The sequence below is a fragment of the Caretta caretta genome, chromosome 18 (assembly GCF_965140235.1).
Source record: "Caretta caretta isolate rCarCar2 chromosome 18, rCarCar1.hap1, whole genome shotgun sequence".
NCBI lineage: Eukaryota > Metazoa > Chordata > Testudines > Cheloniidae > Caretta > Caretta caretta.
In genome coordinates this window covers 17,670,130-17,691,231 of record NC_134223.1, presented here as the reverse complement: position 1 = coordinate 17,691,231, position 21,102 = coordinate 17,670,130, and the positions used below count along the sequence as shown (strand labels likewise).

Here is a 21,102-nt window from a genome sequence, read left to right as displayed (position 1 = left end):
GTGCAGATGCTGGGGCCTGCTCACATTGTAGGACTGATGCCTACAGCTCACTGCTCAACTCATTTCACATTCTAGCTCCTATTCTCAGGTGATCAAGTGGGGAGTGCAGCTCCCCCTCCCCGCCACAGATCCCCCAGCCTCCTTGGCTGGCGAGGTGAGAGCTCTCCCTGCTTCTTCAATCTGCTGCCCATTGCCAAGGTACAAAGGGCTAGCCAGGCACTCCCTACCACCCCCCAGGACAACTTGTGCTTGTTTATGGTACGGACTGGCACCATCTGAATAATGAAACCATGTCAGGAACCCTCCCAACAACCCTGTGAAGTAGGCAAGTAAAATTATTCCCAAAAGAGCCAGTAGCCTGCATTGCATAGGAGGCTTTATTAGCAAACAAGTGCTGGGAAGTTACCACCACTGAAGGTTTGTGTCCATGATGGGAAGAAATATTAAACCGGCTCTCAATTAGCTTATAATTGGTCTGGGGGGGAGGCTGGTGGTTTCCAGGAAGCTGAGGGATTTCCCCAGGGCAGCTTAGGGAAAGAATTACCCCCTGGTGAACTGTGCTTGTTCAAAATCAACATAAAGATAGATTTGAAAAAATATTTGCTTATTTTACTTAAGAGGTGAGTGAAGGGAGAGCCCTAGAGAGTTAAAAGGAAAGACCAAGCTAGTAAATAAAGATGAGATATTAGGAATCAAAGAGAGAGAGAGTCCTTCATGTTTGGACACAGGGTCTGTTCAGACTAGTAGTGATTGGGACAGGGAAAATTTCCTAAGGAGGGGAGATGACCATGGACTCTAGAGGAATGTTTCTGTGATTGCATTGCTGGAACAGAGTGAAGGCCTTTTGTTGCATAAGAAGAGCATATAGGTGCAAGAAATCTAGTGGTACCCTTAGCTGAGCATCAGATGGGTGCTGTGTGAGCTCTTCATGTTGTCTCAGAGCTGGTAGAAACAAGTCACATTTGCTCACTGACCAAAGCAAGTGTGGTGAGCTTGAGGAGTCATTTGAGGATGTGATTCGTGGCTGCTGGAGTAAGACAAGAACTGGTCTGGACAGTGTTTTGTGGATAAAAGCAAAGCCTCTTTGAAATCTATGAATATGTGTACTCTGCCTGCTTGAACTATCCTGTACTGGAGGGTTGTGTGCTATGGAAAATACTATGGACCCATTCATAATTACCCTAGGACAAGAAGGCCCCGATCCCTCACTGAGGCCTCTAGGCATTAGTGCAATGCAAATATATAATAGGCTAAAGAAGACTGTCAATCATATTTTCAATGATGTCTGAGCTTTGTAGATGCCAAAAAAACCCCCTCGCTGTTCAGGTCTCTGAATCAGCATGGAAAGAATGGTTTCTGAAAAGCCACTGGATTGTGTCACTTGCAAACTGAGCTCAGTTTTACTCCTGCCTGTGAGATAGCATTTGTTTAGGCGTGGTCTACATAAGAGAGTTGAGATTGTTTAACTTAAATCAGTTTAAAAATTGGACTCTCTTATTTTGGTTAAGAGTGGCTCATTGCTGTTTTAGCTTAAGCTGATTCCCAATTTATTTAAGCTACACTGCAATAAATCTGGTTTAAATTGAACTAAGAGTGTCCGCACAGGGGTTTGCACTAGATTAACTAAATCAGTTTAAAATCACATCTTTAGTTAAACCATTGCAACATATATGTTCCTCAAATATAGTCCAAAACCACAACTGCTGCCTTTTGAGTGTTTGTCTTCAGGTGAATATCTTCACTTGACTACAGTACTTCATTTCAATAACCTCTTGATGCAGGAGGAAGAGTCCTAGTTCTTATGCAGAAATAAGCACTATGTTCAGTTCACAGGGTAGCACATGCTTTTGGCCAGAGATCCTATGAGCTTCCCCCTTCCTCCCCACCAGCAAGAGTTGAGTGTTGGGTCTTCTGAATTTAAAAAGCTTTATGGAGCAAGAGGGTACAGATAGGTTAGAAGAAATAACTTCTAGTTCATTCTAAAATGTAGGGGCAAACAGCTGGATTTTCAAAGGTATTTGGTATCTAAAGTGGCAGATAGGCACCAAATGGATTTTCAAAAGTGCCATCTGCACCTTTAGGTGCCTAAATATTTTTGAAAATTTGGCCCACAATGAACAGTGCATGTGCCAGGACGGACCAATTCCCTAGTGCTTTCTCCTGACTTAATAGCTTGCTTTAACCCACTTGTACTCTGGAGCACAGACATGCAGTGTTACAAGGATTCCTTCTGCTTTCCCCAAGTCCAATGCCCTTCCCCTTATGTGCTATGCTCTTGGTTCAGAACCAGCTTGCAGCATTACAAACTTTTCCATCTGCTACCCAACCCTGACTGCATCTCTTCACAGGTTTCCTCAATGTTTTTCCAAGCCCACTTGAAACACTGAATTATTGTGAGCTTGAAATTCAGTGCAATGTGACTCATGTTCTCATGCACTCCCTCGGGTAGCTTTATTTAGTCCGCCATGCAGAAGTGAAGTTTAGGCATTTCTAACCAAGGTGTGAACTCTTTTTGAGATGGATAAAAGTAGGTGTGGACCTGGGAGCAATTCTCAGACCCAGGAATGATTTATGCAGGAGAAGTGAGAGTCCTGGCAAAGCACATGCATTCCTTTCCTAAGTACACTATGTTCCTTTCACAGGACTCTTTAAAGCCATATTGGAAAAACCTTCTTTATAAAGTTTATTAATAAACATAAATTATGGCTCTTGTACAATTTCCATGGCCCAAAACAGCTTCCTTGAATAACTGAATCTGTCCTGCAAGAGCTTCCACGCCTGCTGTGAGAGGAGTCTCTCAGCTGTGCTCTGGTCTGTAGCTTCCTCCTGCTGTGAATGCCAGGTGAAGTTCCTCAGACTTGGGTAGTGTGTGAGTGGTGTTCGGAGACATCTCCAGATCACGGCATCTTGAGAGGAATTGCAGCCCTTGCAGGTGAAGGTGTCTAGGAAGGATCTTTGTAACAAAGGATATGGTTCTTCTGCAGGACTCTACTGAACAAGCTTAAAGGATTCTCCAGTCATCATGGCCACAAACTCTGAGAGGGAGAGAACCATAGACAAGGCAGGATTTATTAGCCTCAACTTGTGCTGTTGGCACAAGCCATAGAGTGGGTTCATCACAGGTTGACAGGGCAAGGAGCACTGCAGGATACTTCTATAACGCTCACTCAGCAAGATAGGCCTGACGCACCACAGGGACAGGAGTTGGATTCTTTTTGGCTAAATAGTGCTTTGTTCATTGAAATCTGAATTTCCAGAGGTTGGGATTTGCTCCAGAAGTTGAAGGGGATCCCCTCTTTTGTCACATCACATGCATCCTTGTTGCCCAGTTCTATGCTCAGACCACAGTGCAAATTCTCTGATGCAGCTCCACTGAAGTCACTAGGGTGATGACAGCAGAGAACAAGCCCTACCGGAATCTTTGCAAATGTAGTAGGTTTTTTAGTGTCATGACACAATCATTAGTTCAGAGCAAAGATGAAGGTCTCATCCAAAGGCCATTGGAGTCTATGGGAGTCTTTAAATTGCCTTGGGTAAATTTTTTTTAATTGGCTTTATTGGCTAAGTGCAGTGGGAGGGCTGCCTCTGATACTGAATATTTTCCCTTCCAGTTAAAGAATGGCATGAGCAATTTCTTTTGCACATCTCACAAGAATCTCGCCTCCCTCTTTCAGTGGGAATTTGCCTGCTCAGCTCTCACCTGAAGAGAATTGTTAGTGTGAAACTGACAGAACCTTAGTTACATGGCACCTCAAATGAAATGCCGGAGCATTCAAAAATAAACCAGCAGCAATGCAGCCCCGATGGCTTCATTTTCACCCCTCTAGCTCTTTAGTGAGAAAATGGCTTGTGCCAAGCTAGTGCTGTCAGGCTGTCAAGGCAAGTTCTGCTATGCTGTAACAAACTTTGAGGAGCTAATTAAGCTGTCAGCCATTGTTAGAGATAAGCCTCTCACCCCTGCTTTGCCTCTGCTTCTTCCAGACAAAGTGCTCCCCTAGCACTGGCAACATACATCTGTGATAAACAGGGAATTTCACATTGTGGCAAACGGAGGTGGAAACCGAACATGTCGACATAAAAAGCAGTTTGAGTTGGGCCTGAATTGCGCTCCTGCATCCGGACTTCCCCAAACCTTAGGGAAGTTCAGACCTGAATCCAAACTTTGCATATTGAGCCCTTCTGCTACCCCCCTTTTTCTTTTGTACATCCGTTTGTGTAGTTGAAGGGCCTCCTTCCCTACCTCCTCCTGCTCCACAATGGCCTGCTTGAGATGGTAGTGAACATACCAGAGATCCGGCAAGAAGACGTCGGAGTAGGAGGAGCAGGATGGCGGTTGTTAGGGCAGGGAGCAGGTGGTTATATTAAAGAGAGGAATGTGGTCCAATGATCTAAACACAGGGCTGAAAGCCAGGAACTCCTAAGCTCTAATCTTGGCTCACTTTCTGGCCTTGGGCACATCACTATGAAGGTATCTATAAAATGGAGGTAATTTGATGTTGGGATTAATTTATATTTGTAGAACATCCCAAGGATGAAAAGGAATGTAAACCCTCATGCTTAACAGCCCAAGCCAACCTCTAACTAATGAGAGGTTTGAGAAGGCACTCCCTCGATGGGCAGATTATTGAACTATGGGATTTCTCTAAAGCAGCTGGGGCCAGCCATTGACAGAAAGGATAATGGACAAGATGAACCACATGTCTGAGCTGGTGCAGCTGTACCTGTGTTTCTAAAGAGCTACCCAGTATAAGGACTCAGTATTATTAGGGCATATTCATTCATGAAACCAAATTTCTGTTCATCTTCTAATGAAGAACAGAGAAATATTAAATTTCTGAAAGCAATACTGTATTAATAAAAAGACAGTGTAGTGAGACATCCAAAATCTCTGTAACAAATCCAAAGTCTTTCCAGGAAGTCTGACTAATGTATCAATAATGGGTTGGTATTGTGATCTCTTTCTGCTGTATGCTTCTACTGCCTTCTGCTGAAAGGTCAGATAAAATGCATTGTGGTTGCATTAAACTCTACCACTTATTGACCAGTCTTTTAATGTCAATCCAAACCATGAACAGATATTATTCCAATGCTTTCCGATTGCATTGGGAATGGCAGCAGATTTCTGTGAAGGTTGAAGATTGAAGGCACAGAAATTTTTTTGAGCAGGGGGTTGGACTAGATGACCTCCTGTGGTCCCTTCTAACCCTGATACTCTATGATTCTAAATAAAAAATGGTTTCACACAGACCATGAATGTCATATAGATAAATTATTTTGGAGGAGCAGATAAATCCTCTTGAGTTCTGCTATATAAATCACATCGCTGACAAATGAATGTTCATGTACTTTAGTCCCCATTTTTCTTGTTACAGGAAGAACTACTTAACTGGAGAGTTTGGTTTCCTTAATCAATATTTTAAAGTTAATTTAGTGCTGGTGAAAGGTGCTAGATTATCAGTCCTGAAGTCACATCTATTTAGAACTCGCAACACACACAGAGGCCATACTTTTCAAGCATGACTAGTAATTTTGGATCCTAGCTTGAAACACCTTAAAGGAGCCTGATTTTCAGACAGTGCTGAACACCCGGCCTCTGAAAATCAAGCCCCTTTAACGTGTCTCAAGTTGGGTACCCAAAACTGAGGCAATCATAATCACTGGTCACTTTTTAAAAGTCTTGTTAAATCCACTTCACAAACATTCTCTAATTAACCTTCACAAACCCTCCTAAGAGATAAGAAAATATTTTCCTCACTTGGGTGGGCGAAGGAGGGAAGAGGAAGAGGGGGAGGGAGGGCCACACAAAGTCATGGGGATTCAGGCACAAAGAGGTTAAGTGAATTTCCCAAGGTCACAGAGGGAGTCGGTGTCAAAGCCAGCATTAGAACTCAGCCCTATGTCCTAGACAACACATCCCTCTCACAGTTGCATGACACTGTCTGTGTGGAATACACCCACCTAGTCAAAATGGGTGACTCCCGTGGGCAAAGCTTCTGAGTAAGGCAAGACGGATCCAAGACTGCTGACTACAGGCTATTCAGAATAATCTTCCCAGTGCACCTTTCATTTGCTAAAGAGTCTTGTGTATGGATACTATACCTTCATAATCAATTGTTCCATCTCCATCCTTATCAGCTTCTTTCATCATCAGTTCAGCCTCCTGTTCATTTAGTGGTTCTCCAGCATTCATCAGTACATACCTAAAAATACAGACCAAATCTGGCAATACTTTGCCCTTCATAGGTAAATTTCAAACCACTTTGCAAACATGAACTTCTTCCTGTCAACTCTCAAAGGTAGGTATTTAGGTGCATTTTACAAGTGGGGAAATTGAGGCATGGAGTGGATATGTCACTTGGCCAAGGTCAAACATGACCTAATTTTCAGAAGTTGTGAGCACCTACAACTCCAATTAAAGTGATTGGGAGCGGCAAGTGATCAGCACCTCTGAAAATCTCAGTCACAGCATATCAATGGTAAAACAAGTAATTAAACCCAGAAGTCCTGATTCCCAGTCCCCTACTTTAACCATTAGCCCACACTTATGGTGTACTCTGTTCATATTCTAATGGAAAACCTGCATAGAATTATGGCAATAAACATTCAAGTGACCACACACAGTATCACACAAGTGAGAGATGGTAAAGCCCTATTAAGTGATCTGGATTAAGATTGTTCCTTACAGTGTCTATTCTAGTGCATTGTCTATTTCCAACCCCAACACAAACAGAAACTTGAGATGTTGTGATCCCACTTAGTGAAGAAAAATAGTTCTTGAAATCTCGCCCATGAGTCTCAGAATTCTGATCCTAAATAAAGCCTGGACTGGCCAATCACAAACTCTCAGATACAGAATTAATCCTGTGTGTATGTGTAGACATGGGCATAGAACAGCTAACACCAGCTTTCAGCATGAAAGGAAACCTAATTCACCAAGGCATGATACTTCCATACAGATCTTTAGTCGATGTAAGAAAACACACATTTATCCAAGTGTCCCTGGGGCTGTTGCAGCTTTGTAAGGATTGTAGTATCTTGTACGTGTCAGGACACAAAAGCGTGCTGGATATTATTGCCCCGACCCATCTTGCTATGTTCTGCTTGCTGAGTTGTAATGCATACAGGCAATCATGCCTGCCATGTGCTTGGTGCGTAATTCAAAGTCAGGGAGGCAATTTCCATCATCAGAGCACATTGATGATCCACAGACCAAAGCAGTCAGAGAAGCTCACGGTCATGAAAAGAAAAGGAGTACTTGTGGCACCTTAGAGACTAACCAATTTATTTGAGCATAAGCTTTCGTGAGCTACAGCTCACTTCATCGGATGCATACTGTGGAAAATACAGAAGATGTTCTTATATATATAAACCATGAAAGATCTTCAAAGCAGTGTTCCTGTCCTTGGGGGAAAGGTGAGGGGAATAAGGGCACCAGCACTGTTCACTCTTGAGTTGAAATAATGTCAAGGTAATATTTAAAGTTTTTTTTCTTTTGTTGAAACATCATGTGAGTTGGGAAAATATAAATCATTAGAACAGCACAGGCTGGGGCCTGAAGCCATTTCCCAAGGAGTTCAAGGCCAGATTTCCAAGTGGTCAGCACCCTCTTGGGGCCAGATTTTCAAAAGAACCCAGCACAAAAAATGCATCCAACCTGGTGAGAACTTTTGAAAATCTGACCTTTAGTGTGAAAATGAGAAACAACTGGGTGCTGAGCACTTTCTGGCCTTGTTGGCCAAGTCATGAAAGGGTAGAACAGTCAGAACAATCTTGCTTTTCCAGCGGAATTATGGCTAATGTATTCATTTCCTTTTGAATGGCTAGCAATGAAGGTTTCTTTTAGGATTCTACAGGAGCCTGAAGCCTGCACTAGCTCTCTTGGAACTTACTGTCGCACAAACTGCATAGCTCCTCTGATTCTGCCAGCTTTGGTAGCTTGAAGCTTTGAGGCAAATCCCAGGCTTTTTAAATTAAAGAATGTTTGTTTTCTTTCTTTATCAAGGACAAGTTCTGAGGATGTTAAACAATCTGGAACCTTGTGTCTGAATGATAAACACAAACATTTCCAAGCTGCATGCCTCCTTTTTTACACATTTATGAACAGGAGCTTGATTAATGCTCATTAACCAGAGGAATATTTGCCTATGATATGACCTTGAGTTAGCTAAATGCATTAATCTTTTCCAGCCTAATAGACATCTTTTTCATATCCATATGGAAATCTAGGTTAATTTCAAAGTGAAGAATAGAAACATTTGCTACTTTTATAAAGTGATCTTTTAATTTTTTTCGTTTCTTTTTATCCTTTTTTTCTTTTATTGTTGCCTTTTTCTTTTGTTCTTACTGTGTTGGTAAATTCTTAGTTTTGTTTGTTGTTGATAATACAAAGAGCAAGAAACTCAGCTGGTGAAATCAGCATAGCTTCAATGGAGAGATGTCATTTTATGCCTTCTGAAGACATAGTCTAGAGACTGTTCATTCGTATTAGAGCTGAGCAAATGACTTATTTGGCTAATTTCTTTTCACAAATTGTCTGCTAATGGCTTAAAGATTTTTCTTCGATATGCTAGTTATTTTAAATGATTAACAGAATAATTTCTGTGAATGATTCTTGGTTCCTAGTTTGCTCATTTACTATTCAATCTTTGAGATGTGTTGAATGGTTTGATCGGTCACATGGTATCTTTGTTTTATGCATGGTAGCTAAGGTTTCCAATATGATTTTACAATTTCAGAAAATAGTCTCTCCACATCTGACTTAAATTCACTATTTCTGCCAATATTCTTACCAGTAAACTTGTTTGCTAACATAGTCTCTGAAGGATAACAAAAAGTCATGCAAACATAGAATAAACATGTTAATCTAAAAATCTGAATGAAGATTCATGAGAATTTTTTCTTTTCATTATTCACCAGCTCTGATTGCTGTTTCAGTTGATCATGTGTTCTTTGGAATGTAACTTTCATAGATCTGTATGTCAGTGTAATTCAGACATATGGACCTTGATCTTTTGGAAACACTGAACATTCAAGGAAAAAATCCTGTCTGGAACATCTCAACTGAACAGTAAAATAACATCAAGATAAATCCAATTTTCAGGGTCTAAATCAGTCAGTTTGTCAATCTGGAGTCCAGTGGCAAACTCAGATATTGACTGGGTGTTGAGATCCCAGTACCTGTTCTGCCTTTCCAAAGCTTCAGCATTCCTCTTCCTACTTTAAAGGCATGGTCTGTTCCTGACTTGTAATTCAATGGGAGTTTGGTATGTTCAGCATCATGCAGAATCAGGCCCATATTTTCATACCTTCAGGAAGTCTGCTACTTACTTGAGTGTATTCCAATCAATGTAGCCTTTGTGTTCCTTATCAAAGACCTTGAATGCTGCCCTCAGCTCTTCATCCTGGTTTTTAGCCTTTTCATGATAAATGCCCATCAAAACCAGAAAACTGTCGCAGTTGAAGGTGCCCTTATCTAAAAGAACAACAAAGCACTAGGGTACATTAACATGCTAGTCATTGAGAAGCAGTCTAGTTAGGGTCTATCCTGCCTTGTAGATTCCTCTTGTGAACCACAGAACCTGGGCAGCTCAACACACTGGTTTCAGGGTAGGAAATATAGTAAAAGATAGGACCGGGGGAGGTTCTTACTGTCTTTGTCCACCTCCTTTGCCATTGTCACCAGCTCTCTCTTGGTTGGGTTGATTCCCATCAAGCTCATAAGCTTCTCCAGTTCATCTGTTTTCACTAGCCCGTTGCCCTCTTCATCAAACATCTCGAAGACGCCTTTGTACTCTGTTATCTGCTCTGGTGTGAGTGTCTCAGCCTGTGTGGAAAGGAATAAATCAAAAGGTCTGTGCCAGCTTCCAATAATTTTCTAGTTAGATGTGCTCAGTAATGTGCAGGAGGAAACACAACCAGCAGGGTCATCAGGCAAGGGGCTAAGCTAAAAGCACAGAACACAGAGTATGTGCAAGAGAGTACTCTAACTAATGTGATTCTTATGGTCTGCTATCTCATGAAGCACCAGTGACAGGAAAAATACATTATTCTATACATCATTTGAAAGCTGGGACTCTTGAAATGGTTACTAGTCCCTCAGACCAGCCAAAAATGTGGGCCATCAGAGACCATTTACCAAACAGGACAGCTTGCTTTCCAGTATCCAAAGAATTTTCATGTTTCAGAGTAGCAGCCGCAGAGTAGTAGTCTGTATCCGCAAAAAGAAAAGGAGGACTTGTGGCACCTGAGAGACTAACAAATTTATTTGAGCATATGCTTTCGTGAGCTACAGCTCACTTCATCAGATGCATCCAATGAAGTGAGCTGTAGCTCATGAAAGCTTATGCTCAAATAAATTTGTTAGTCTCTCAGGTGCCACAAGTCCTCCTTTTTAAAAGAATTTCATGTTACTCCACTCCTGAATCATGACCTAAGTGAGGAGTGGGAGTCTGAGTGCCAAGTGCTGTTAATGATTAGAACAGGGAGTGGGGAGTGTTAGGATGGGGTTAAAGTTAGCTGGTCTTTTGAGAATAAGAACATGATTGATGGTCTTTTCTGCTGAGGCCAGCCTGGTAGCTGTAGGAGGTGTCTGGTAGCTGTCTACAAGGTGTTCAAGTATTTGTTTTTTAAATGGTAGCCCCAGAGTCTTCAAAGGAGCCATGATGGGAGAAAGATCTGACATGGCTTTTAAAAGACTATTCTCTGACATACGTTACAGTAAGAGCTGCCCAGAGACCTGCGCTAAAAATTTGAAAATGAAGATCTCCCTGCTAACTAACAGAGTGGAGACTGGAGTCTCTGCTACAGATTTGTGGCATTTGATCAGTTCATGCATCCGGCTCCCCGGAGAAGTGTTGGGTCTATATTTAACTTGCTCATAGTTGACTGGGGGGGAAAGGGGTGGTAAGCAGGGAACACTTACTGAGTCTGCTCCTTCTCTCTCTTTACCATCCTCCCCCCCACCACAGTACAGAGAGTTGTTTGTTCCACCCCCAGGCCAGTGGTATGGCAGACATGTTGTTATCCACGGAGCCTTTCTATCAGAATAGTACCTAGGGGGATATATAGATCCTCTCTAAAGGAAGGCTGGAAATTGGTCTTGCACCACATCCAGGGTGGTTCAGATGCAGGCTCCATTTGATCCAAACAGCCAGTGCTTTATTCCCTATCATAGTGAAGTACCCAAGGCCACTTCCCAAAGCCAGCACTGCATTCTCTATTACCCTGAAGTCCCTGGGATTAGTGCCCAGTCCCACATATTTCCCGACTGTATTGAATTTTTCTGATTCATGGTAGCCCACCTTCAGTCACTGCAACCAGCAAGCCATTTAAATAGTCTGTGGACCTAAAAGCAACACCATATCCTCCTCACTGACAGAGATTGTCAATTACAAGGTAATAAGCTTTCCACTTGCTATAGCAGCCCAGCCTGGGAAGTTATTTTTCTGAGTTCTGTGTAACAGAGAGGTTGAGTGAATGTTGTCTTGTTTCTCTAAAGTAGCTGGCCTCAGAGACGACAACATCCTGCCACCTACTCATAGTTAAAGACAGTATTACTATAGCTCAAAGGGTAGCAATTGGTGTGGTAGGTCACAGGTTCAAACCCTGCTGATGACCATGTTATGTAGCCATGGTCTATTGCATGACCCAGCAGATACCCTTCCTACTACATATCAGCCATATCAGATCAACTAGTGATCTGTCTCGTTTGTATCTCTAACAGTGGCCTCAATCAGATGCTTGAGAGGAAGGTGCTAGAGTCCTCTTAGTGAACAATAAAGAACAGGTGGTCCACAGGTGAAATTTCATCCTCATTCCCCTCAGTTGGAGGTTAACTTGTGCCCTGAAGCATAAGAATTAAATATCATTTAGATATGACCATCCTGGTTTGATATGTGATGTAACTGTTGTGTTCTTGTTATCCAGATAAATGGCTAATCTTCTTTTGACTCCTCCTAAGCTTCCTGCCTCAGGGATGTCTTGTGGCAGTGAATTCCACAGGGTGATTGTGATGTGTACCCCAAAAAAAGGGATTTCCTTTATCAGGTTTAAGTTTTTTGCCTCTCAATTTTATTGAAATTCCCTTGTTCTTGTACTGAGAGAGGGTGGATAGAAACCGTCTCACCAATTCACCTTTGCTATTCATTTCTTTTTGTACCTCTATCATGCCTACTTCTTTGTTAAGCACTGTATAAGAGCTAAGTATTATTAATTATTATTCATCTCCTCTCTAAACAGTCTTAGTCTGCATAGTCTCTGTTCACAGGGACATCCTTCCAGGCCTCCCATTTCTATCACCCATCTCTGAAAGAAGAAGCAAAAGTGTTCTGTTTCTAGAGATAGTGTGAACAGAACTGAATTAGAAAATGGCATGGTGATATTTTAAGCATCTTCCATCCCATTCTTTAAACATTGTCACATTATGTTTGCTTTTTTAACTGCCACTGAGCAGCTGTTCTCAGCTGAGCTGCCAACAGTAAACCAACCAATTTATTTGAGCATAAGCTGTAGCTCACGAAAGCTTATGCTCAAATAAATTGCTTAGTCTCTAAGGTGCCACAAGTACTCCTTTTCTTTTTGCGAATACAGACTAACACGGCTGTTACTCTGAAACCAACAGTAAACCCAGATCTTTCTCCCTGAGTAGTTAGTTAATTTAAAAAACAGCAGTGTATATGGGTGGTTCAAATTATTCCTTATTACTTCATTTGTCAACATTAGAGCTTGTAGAAAAACAGAAAAAATTGTGAATTATTTTTAATTTTTTGTGTGAGAACTTTTGAATTAAAAGATAAAGAGCCTATAATATAAAGTCATTGAAAAGAGGAATTTTTCTGTCAAAAACTTTCATTAAAAATTGGAATATTTTCAAGCAGCTCTAATCAACATTAAATTATCTACCCCCCCCCAAAAAAAAACCCACAAAAAACGAGTACTTGTGGCACCTTAGAGACTAATAAATTTATTTGAGCATAAGCTTTCGTGGGCTAGAACCCACTTCATCGGCTTATGCTCAAATAAATTTGTTAGTCTTTAAGGTGCCACAAGGACTCCTCGTTCTTTTTGCTGATACAGACTAACATAGCTGCCCCTCTGAAACCTATTAAATTCTCTGTGCCATCATGCTGCGCATTTACCTAGTTTTGAGTTCTGATGATCCTGATGAGGTCATAGAACATGGGCAGGTAGGCATTTTGAACATTTTACCCACATGCTCATATGTTCTAGAAGACACGACAGCATACAAGTAAGAGTTGAAGTTTAAGGGGGAACCTGAGAGGTTATAAGGAAGATTTTGGAAGACAAGGTTACAGAGAGAGGCTATGAGGAAAATTTGCCAATAGCCAAAGTCTCAATTTCAAAAGCAATTTCAAAAGCCCACCTTATCACTACAAAAGGTTTCTCCTCCCTCTTCCGCCCCCATTCCCCCCTCCTCCCACTCTCCTGCTTAATAGCTCACCTTAAGTGATCACTCTCGTTACAGTGTGTATGGTAACACCCATTGTTTCATGTTCTCTATGTATAAAAATCTCCCCGCTGTATTTTCCACTGAATGCATCCGATGAAGTGAGCTGTAGCTCACGAAAGCTTATGCTCAAATAAATTTGTTAGTCTCTAAGGTGCCACAAGTACTCCTTTTCTTTTTAAAAGCAACTGAGGCACTCAGCCTAAATGCCATTGATTTTCCAATGGGACTTAGGCTCCTAACTGGTGAACTCACTTTTGAAAATGAGATGTAAGAGCTGAAATCACTTGAAAATTTTGCCCACGATAGCTGACCTGTTCTAACACACCTTTACATCCTAATCTAGACAAAGCCTGAATAGGTTTTAAACATGTTAGTGTCCGTCCAGAGTGGTAAATGCTTATACTGATCATTGAATGTTTCTGTCTCTGGTCTCCCACTGCAAACATCAACCTGGTAAGAGATTTAACTTGTCAAAACTGCTGGGGTGAAACTTCTAACCACTTTTATAGTGCTGCACAGTACATGACAGGACATAACCGACAAACAACAAATCCAGTGGGTGACACTAGAGGGCAGTGCTGCACTTTTTAGTGACTTGCATTGTTACAGCAATGATGAGACTGGGTTTGTGAACAATGAGAGCTGGAGTTTTGCCAAGGGGAAATGGCCGTGCTAAGGCCCAGTTTTGCAACCACCAAAAGTCCTCTGACTAGAGCGAGGCTGGTGCCTGTTTAAGGGGGTTGAGGGAGTAATAACAATTCCAGTCTGACTTCTGTTCCCCAGAATGCTTTCACTTTTACAACTCTTCCTGCTTGTAAGTCATCACCAGAACTTGCCTGGGGACTGATAGTCCCTAGCAGAGACAACATTTGAAGCAGAGTGACCCTGAAAAGCTACCATACCACATAAGGCCTCAGATCCAAATCTCAAATCCCAAAGGGCTGTTCAAAATCCATATCTGGATCCAGATCCAAATATTATTGCCTGCGCTCATCTGTGTTCGGGAGCTGTGTCAGCCTCACTCCTGGGCAGCTCTGCAAAGCCAGCCTAAAAGCAACTGCCACGGGTAGCAATCTGCCCTGCATTTCACCACAGAGCTTCAGTTTATAGCATTGCTCCCGTGGTCCAGAGTCCAGGGCAAGGAAGATCTCCCTGTATCCTCATTACCAAAGCACATCTTGGGGAAAGAGCTGATGACAGTGCAGGAAGTGAAAGAAGGAAACGTGGTTTCAGATAGAGTGGAGAAAAGGCACAGATTCAAGGCATGGCTCCTGCATTCCTAGCAGGAGGGAAGTTAAAGTATTTTATTCTCTAAAGGGCCTCCCCTCCCCCTCTCTCTAATTGCTTGTTTTAGCTACTGAGGCTATGGCATCTTTTCCTATTTATGCTCTCTACTCTTCCCCTTCTCCCTGCTTCTTAAGTGTGAATTCCAATTTATCTACCACTGCTGGCATTGCCAAAGTCAGTCTCTCCCTAATGTTGCTGCTGTGTTCTGGCATTTTGGTAAAGAGTGAGTGGTCCTTTGTAATATGCAGGTTAATAGTCTGTAGAAAGTTTTGTAATTCTTCAAGATCAGAGGGACTAGAGTGGGGCTAAAGTTCTAATGATTATTATAAATAATGTGCAAAGTATCTGATTATTTTTCTGTGCATTTTTACTTATCTTTATGCACCTCCAGATCTTCAACCCTATCCTGACCTAGCAGAGATTCTCAGGCGAACATACTGCAACAGACGTCAGTAAGAGCTTTGGGCGTGGCTAGCAAAGGCAGGATTAGGTTCTCAACATCCCTTGAACTTCAGTTCATATGGAAAGTTGCTTTAAGCAGCTTTCAAATTTCACCATATAGCTCCTGAGAGCTTGGGTGCTGCTCATCAATTTCTCATCTTCAGATGCCAGAATACAGGCAGTTGTTCACTGTTTAAATCCTCATTTAAAAGATTTTCCTCAACTCAGTAGTTTTGGAAACACTTCGTCCCACCAGGGAATAAGATAGTGAATGAGGGATTCGGGAATTCCACCTAAATTCCTGTAGCAAACAAGGAGCTCTCGTTCCACTGTGAAAATAATACTTTGTATTTGTCTAGCATCTCCGCTCTGACGAGATCAATGCACTTTATACCTGTCAGTTGATTTCCACAACCCCCACTGTAGATGTTAAAATATAGCAAAGTAAAGTGACCAAGGTCAAAAAGCAAGCCAGTGGCAGAGATGGAATTAACACTCAAATCTCTTGAAGCCTAGTCCTGTGCTCTAGCCATTAGCTGATGCTGCATCTCTTAATTCCCAAAATGCCCAGCATATCCTTAATGGCAGCAAGCAGCGTGATACCTCATAATCAGCCATCTGATTCACCTTGTATGGTACAGGGCAAGTCTGGAAAAATATGGGATTTCTGAACTCATGTAGGTTATTAATGTTTATGAATTTGGGCCCCAAATAGAGTCTTTTTAGCTGCCACCTTCCATTCTCCTTGCCAGAAAGGGGATGTCAGATTTTCCATTATAAATCGCTATTTTCAGGCATTTGTAATTCAACTACTGAAGATAAACCAAAATAAAAAAGATACCTCCTATTTGAAAATAATATTAATTGTGGCATTAATTGACCAAAGCTGGGAATGTGCAATGGAGACTAATGTTCTGTCTCCAACTCCTGCTCCACTTTCCTCTGATGAGGCAGAAACCCTAAAGTTGCATTGATCTCCTAGTTCTTGCCTTGTGTCCTGATGCTAACTGCATCTAGCCATCAGTCTGGATATTTGACTCTACAGTTCCTGAAATCTTTAACAGAGGAAAAGGCAGAGCAATGAGACCCAACAAAGAAACTGATAAGTTAGTGAAGCCACCCACCCAGCCATGGGTTTTTTTGAGTTTATTTTCGTGAGCTTAATTTGATGCGGTTATGATTGTTCATGATTTCAGTTACTATTTTCCCCACAATGGCTGGTTCCCTGGTTATTTGTTGCAGGGGGTGTTTGGAACTTATGGCTGATTTTCATTTAGGATCTGATTCTGTGCATTGCGGTCAATGAAACCAAGAGCAGATCCTTAATACAAAGGAACAATCCATTTGACATTTATGGTTTCACTTCTCCCAGCTGCGTATGGATGATCCTTAGTACTTTCCTCCTGTATTTTCAGTTCAACACAGGTCGCTCCCTGCTTTCTATCAAAGTATTATGTAATATTGCTGTATACTATTAAACAGCCACAATATTCCATCCCAGAGGTGGCTGCATTCAGCAATGAGTGAAGTGTTCTCTGTATTTGTACTGTTTTTATAGCCAGTTTTTAAAGTATTTTGAGATCTTTAGACAAGACACAGCATACATGCCAGTAATTATTTATTAGAGCTATAGTCATCTAAACTCTGAATGTCTAAAACAGCATCCTTTCCTTTTGTGAAACATAGAGTACATGCTGAGTTGGTGTTAAATAACCTTTCAGAAAGCTCCAGGATCACCACATCTCCACTCATAAAGAATTAATCCTGCACGTTTTTCCTAGAAAATGCTTTAATTATTAAACACTTTTTTTAAAGTTTGCAAGAGAAATTAATTTAAATGGACATATTAAAAAATTCAAGAATTCTCTAATGAGGTAGTCATTCAAGATGAGGCAATTAACAAAATATGAGTCTACTGTCTGTTAGAGCTGTTCAACATTGTTTTTATATCGTTTGTCTTAGAAAGGTCCATATTGTAATAGGTTTTCACATGAAGTCCTGAACAGGTTGTTTGAAAGGTGTTTAATCAATATCACAGGTCCACAGAAGAAATACTCCAATCATTACAGTTTAGGATAGCAAGGAAAGACAGTTCACTCACCATGTTTGCAGTGTCTAGGAAGGCTGCTCAGGATGTCAGTAACCTACCAGTAACAGTGTCTGCCCCAGATGGAAAGTGATCTCTCCCTTTTAGATCGTAGAAGAAGGTTAGGCCATCAGTCCCCAGGGAAAAATAGAGTCTTGGAAACCTTTTATGGCTTCAAGAGCTTAAGACAGGGAACCCTATTTTTGGAAGAATTTTATTTCTAACTACATCTGCTTAGAACATGAGTGAGACAGTCAGCTCACAGCCAAGATCCATTTTTAAGGATGGTTTTCTCTTTACATTCTCCACCTTCCTGGGGGTGGTGGTATTCTAATAAGTGAAGATGGCAGTGTAACACATCAATAATCTATACCAGGCTGATAATCCAGCCTCTGTAACTGCAGACAAGTCACATGGGCTGAACCCTTTCCAAAGTGGCTACTGATTTGAAGTATCTCCATTTCAGGGTGCCCAAATCAAGACATGGAGAACCTGATCAGCCAGGCCAGGGATCAGCAACCTTTGGCACGCAGCCCGTCAGGGAAATCCGTTGGTGGGCCGGGACGGTTTGTTTACCTGCAGCATCCGCAGGTTCAGCTGATCGCAGCTCCCACTGGCCGCAGTTCACTGCTCCAGGCCAGTGGGGGCTGTGGGAAGTGGCAGCCAGCACATCCCTCGGCCCACACTGCTTCCCACAGCCCCCATTGGCCTGGAACGGTGAACTTCAGCCAGTGGGAGCTGCGATTGGTCAAACCTGCGGATGCTGCAGGTAAACAAACTATCCCGGCCCGCCAGCGGTTTTCCCTGACGGGCTGCGTGCCAAAGGCTGCCGATCCCTGAACGAGGCCCTTTGGAATTGAACTGCAGGTGCAGGTGATGGGTGCTCAGTACTTCTGAAAATCAGACCCTGGTGTCCCCCCTGGGCACCCAAAATCAGTGGCCACTTTTGAAAACTTTGGCCTGAACAACTTTGGTCTCAGTGTTCCCATCTAAAAAAAATAGGAAGAATTTATTTACCTACTTTATAGTGATGAAAGCACAATTCATATGAAGCTTACCTAATGTTTGTAAAGTGCTTAGAGATCATCAGCTGAAAGGTGCTGAGTTTATTTTAGTGAGTGCAAAGTTTTATTTATTGTCCTGATGAGGAAGAGAAATCCAATTCTCACTGAATGTGGGGATCATACAACTGTACAGCACAGTGCTTAAGCGTGGCAGTGGCCATTCCATGATATAACATGTACTGATCTTGATTATGTGGACAAGACCAAAATATGTTACCACCATGTTAAGGAACTGCGGCTAGTCCTGGTGAAGACCAGAAATTACAGGACCTGAAGAGTTATCTAGGCTTCAGAGAGACCCATTACTGAGAATGGCGGTCAGCAAGAGAAATGGCGGTCAGCAAATGTAAGTACTTAGAAGCCACTGCAGTCTTGTCCACACTAGGGGTCTCACTAAGCCAATATTTTTCCTAAAATTCTCTAGTGTAAACGCAGCCTTAGAAACCCTCCAGTGTAAAACTGTAGAGAAATGCAACAGAGTATCAATATTCACAGCTTTCTTAGAATTGATTGGAGACAAAGCTTTGGATTTTTTTAATTATTATTATTATTATTTGGGGCGGGGGCTAGCTAGTTGGTTAGGTGACATCCCCTGCCATATTTACAGATTTTTGGTAGCTTCAATCTGAACCCTAAGCCCTTTGGCAGCATCCCTTTAACCTGAGTACATGCATTGCACTGTGTGTGTGTGTGTGTAGCACGTTTTCCTTTTGAACCTTTGCCCACATGCTATAGATTCCTACTCACATGTTAAATAATTCCCAGCAAAAATTGTGCACTGCCCAGAGGCTCTTCCTTCATGAGGAGGGGATTAGAAACTCCAGTTCCATTTGATGAGTGAAGATTAGATGGATTAAAAAGCTAGTGCCTTTGGGTGTGGAGGGAAGGAAAAGTCACACCACTGAAGAAAAAAATAGACAAAAGAAAAGACTGACTTTCCCTTTTCTCTTTGGGGACAGGAGGAATGAGCCAATGGGAAGATCTAAAGACACAATGCAAGGAGTCTGGGCGATTAAATACAATGCCGCATTGTCAGTGTCTACTTGCACATTATGGGCTCTATAGCCAATGAATATCCAAATGGATTTAAGACAGAAAGATGCATAGCAAGTGCATCAACTGAAATAATAAACCTCTTGGGATGATGGTCCCTTTGTGCTATGAATTCAAACGGGAGAAAAGGAAGCGAAATAAATGGCAGGGCCTGAGGACATGAGGTTGGGAAAGCAGTAGCATTAATGGGACTATTAAACATAATGTTTTCATAATCTTATGACCAGAAATAAAAATAGTTCAACCAACAGGACATTGCTTTATGGCTCTTGGACCTTGTTCTTCTCCAGTACAAGGAAAGGACTTTATTGTTTCAATGAAAGAAAGCCAGGGATGCTTTCAGACTTAGCTGATTTTTCTTTTTTAAATGGCCATGAATCTGGTTTAATTGTATTTGGCCAGAGCAATCTGAACCCTGAGAAATGAGGAGGAGCAAGCTAGCTGGCTGGCTCTATGCCTAGGATGGATTGTGTTAGAGATGGGCCCAAGGCACTCATTTCTGATTAGGCTCTGATTGATCCAGATGTTCTGACTGGACTTCTGTTCAGACACTTTTATCATTTGTAGCTCCTGTGCATGCACAAGAGATGTGTCTCTAGACCAACTATTTTACAAAATGAACATTACCAGCCCACATGTTGGGAGTTTCAGCAGAAAAGCCAAGAATAAAATGTGCTATACAAAACTCACCTTTCACCTCTAAGGGTCCATCTATGCTACGAAAATCAGCCATTAGTTCTGCGCTGTTGGTGCCGGCAGTATTGGAACCCCTCGTGCAGACAGGTTGCTGGCGGTTGCTAGACTCTTAACCGCCATGTTGTTTTCACTGCTTGAGCTAGGTCTTACAGATATAGTGTTTTAAGTGCCAGCAGCCCCTCTGCACTAGGGCTATGCGGGAGCTGTATTGGTGTTAGCAATGGTGGGGCATTTTTGGCAAGACCATGGAGACCACATTCCACCTGGTCTCTATCATGCTTTCTGGAAGGGTGCTGGAACTGGTTAACTCCCTGCAGCACTGGTGTGGGAACTGGTTTTACTTCCTAATGCAGCCCACCCTAAAAGGGTGCCCTCCAAGTCAAGCGAGGTGTCTGCTGCTGCCTATCTTGTGCTGCTATGTGTTTAGGATGTCTCAGTCAGGATCAGGGCATGTGGAGTTAATGCTGTGCAAACACCCATGAAGACGCAGTCTGAGCCCTGCAGAGTTTACACTCTGACAGAACACAATGTCTGTGTGTGGAAGGAGGCGGGAGGGAGGAAGGGGAGATGTAGTGTGGGCCAGTGGGTAGGGCACTCCACTGGGACTCACACCCTCTGGCTTGTATTCCTGGCTCTGCCACTGACCTGCTGGCTGACCTTGGACAAGTCGCTTCCTCTCTCTCTCTGTGCCTTGATTTCTCCTCCCATCCTGTCTCATCTGTTTCACGAGTCTGAGGCAGTGGAATCCCTTACTCTGTGTTTGTATAGCACCTACCATAATGGGGCTCTGGTCTCAGTTGAGGCTTCTAGGTGCTAATGTAATGCAAACAATTAATTTTTTAAAAGTGACAGACATGGTCTCACAGATTAGCTTTATCCACAGCTTGGCTAAAGGGTGTTAAACTTCTGAGTTTGCAGTCCAGCCATTTTCCTAATCACTAAAATTTTCTACAAATCATTAGTGTGCATGCACACCCCTCTTCCCACATGTGGTGTCTCAGATGGGG

At 42.2% G+C, this 21,102-nt stretch overlaps 1 protein-coding gene across 3 annotated transcripts in view; it reads right to left on the bottom strand.

Annotated features, from left to right (window-relative positions):
- Window positions 1-2,670: 2,670 nt before the first annotated feature.
- CALML6 (calmodulin like 6) overlaps window positions 2,671-21,102 on the bottom strand; it is a 64,821-nt gene continuing 46,389 nt past the window's right edge. For all 3 annotated transcript variants that reach the window (XM_048824772.2, XM_048824773.2, XM_048824774.2), the window contains 4 exons: window positions 9,649-9,823; window positions 9,328-9,472; window positions 6,100-6,200; window positions 2,671-3,035 (listed from right to left, as the gene is read on the bottom strand). In XM_048824772.2, coding sequence (XP_048680729.1) covers window positions 2,989-3,035; window positions 6,100-6,200; window positions 9,328-9,472; window positions 9,649-9,772 — 417 coding nt within the window. In that variant the 5' untranslated portion in view covers window positions 9,773-9,823 and the 3' untranslated portion in view covers window positions 2,671-2,988. The remainder of the gene's footprint in view (window positions 3,036-6,099; window positions 6,201-9,327; window positions 9,473-9,648; window positions 9,824-21,102) is intronic.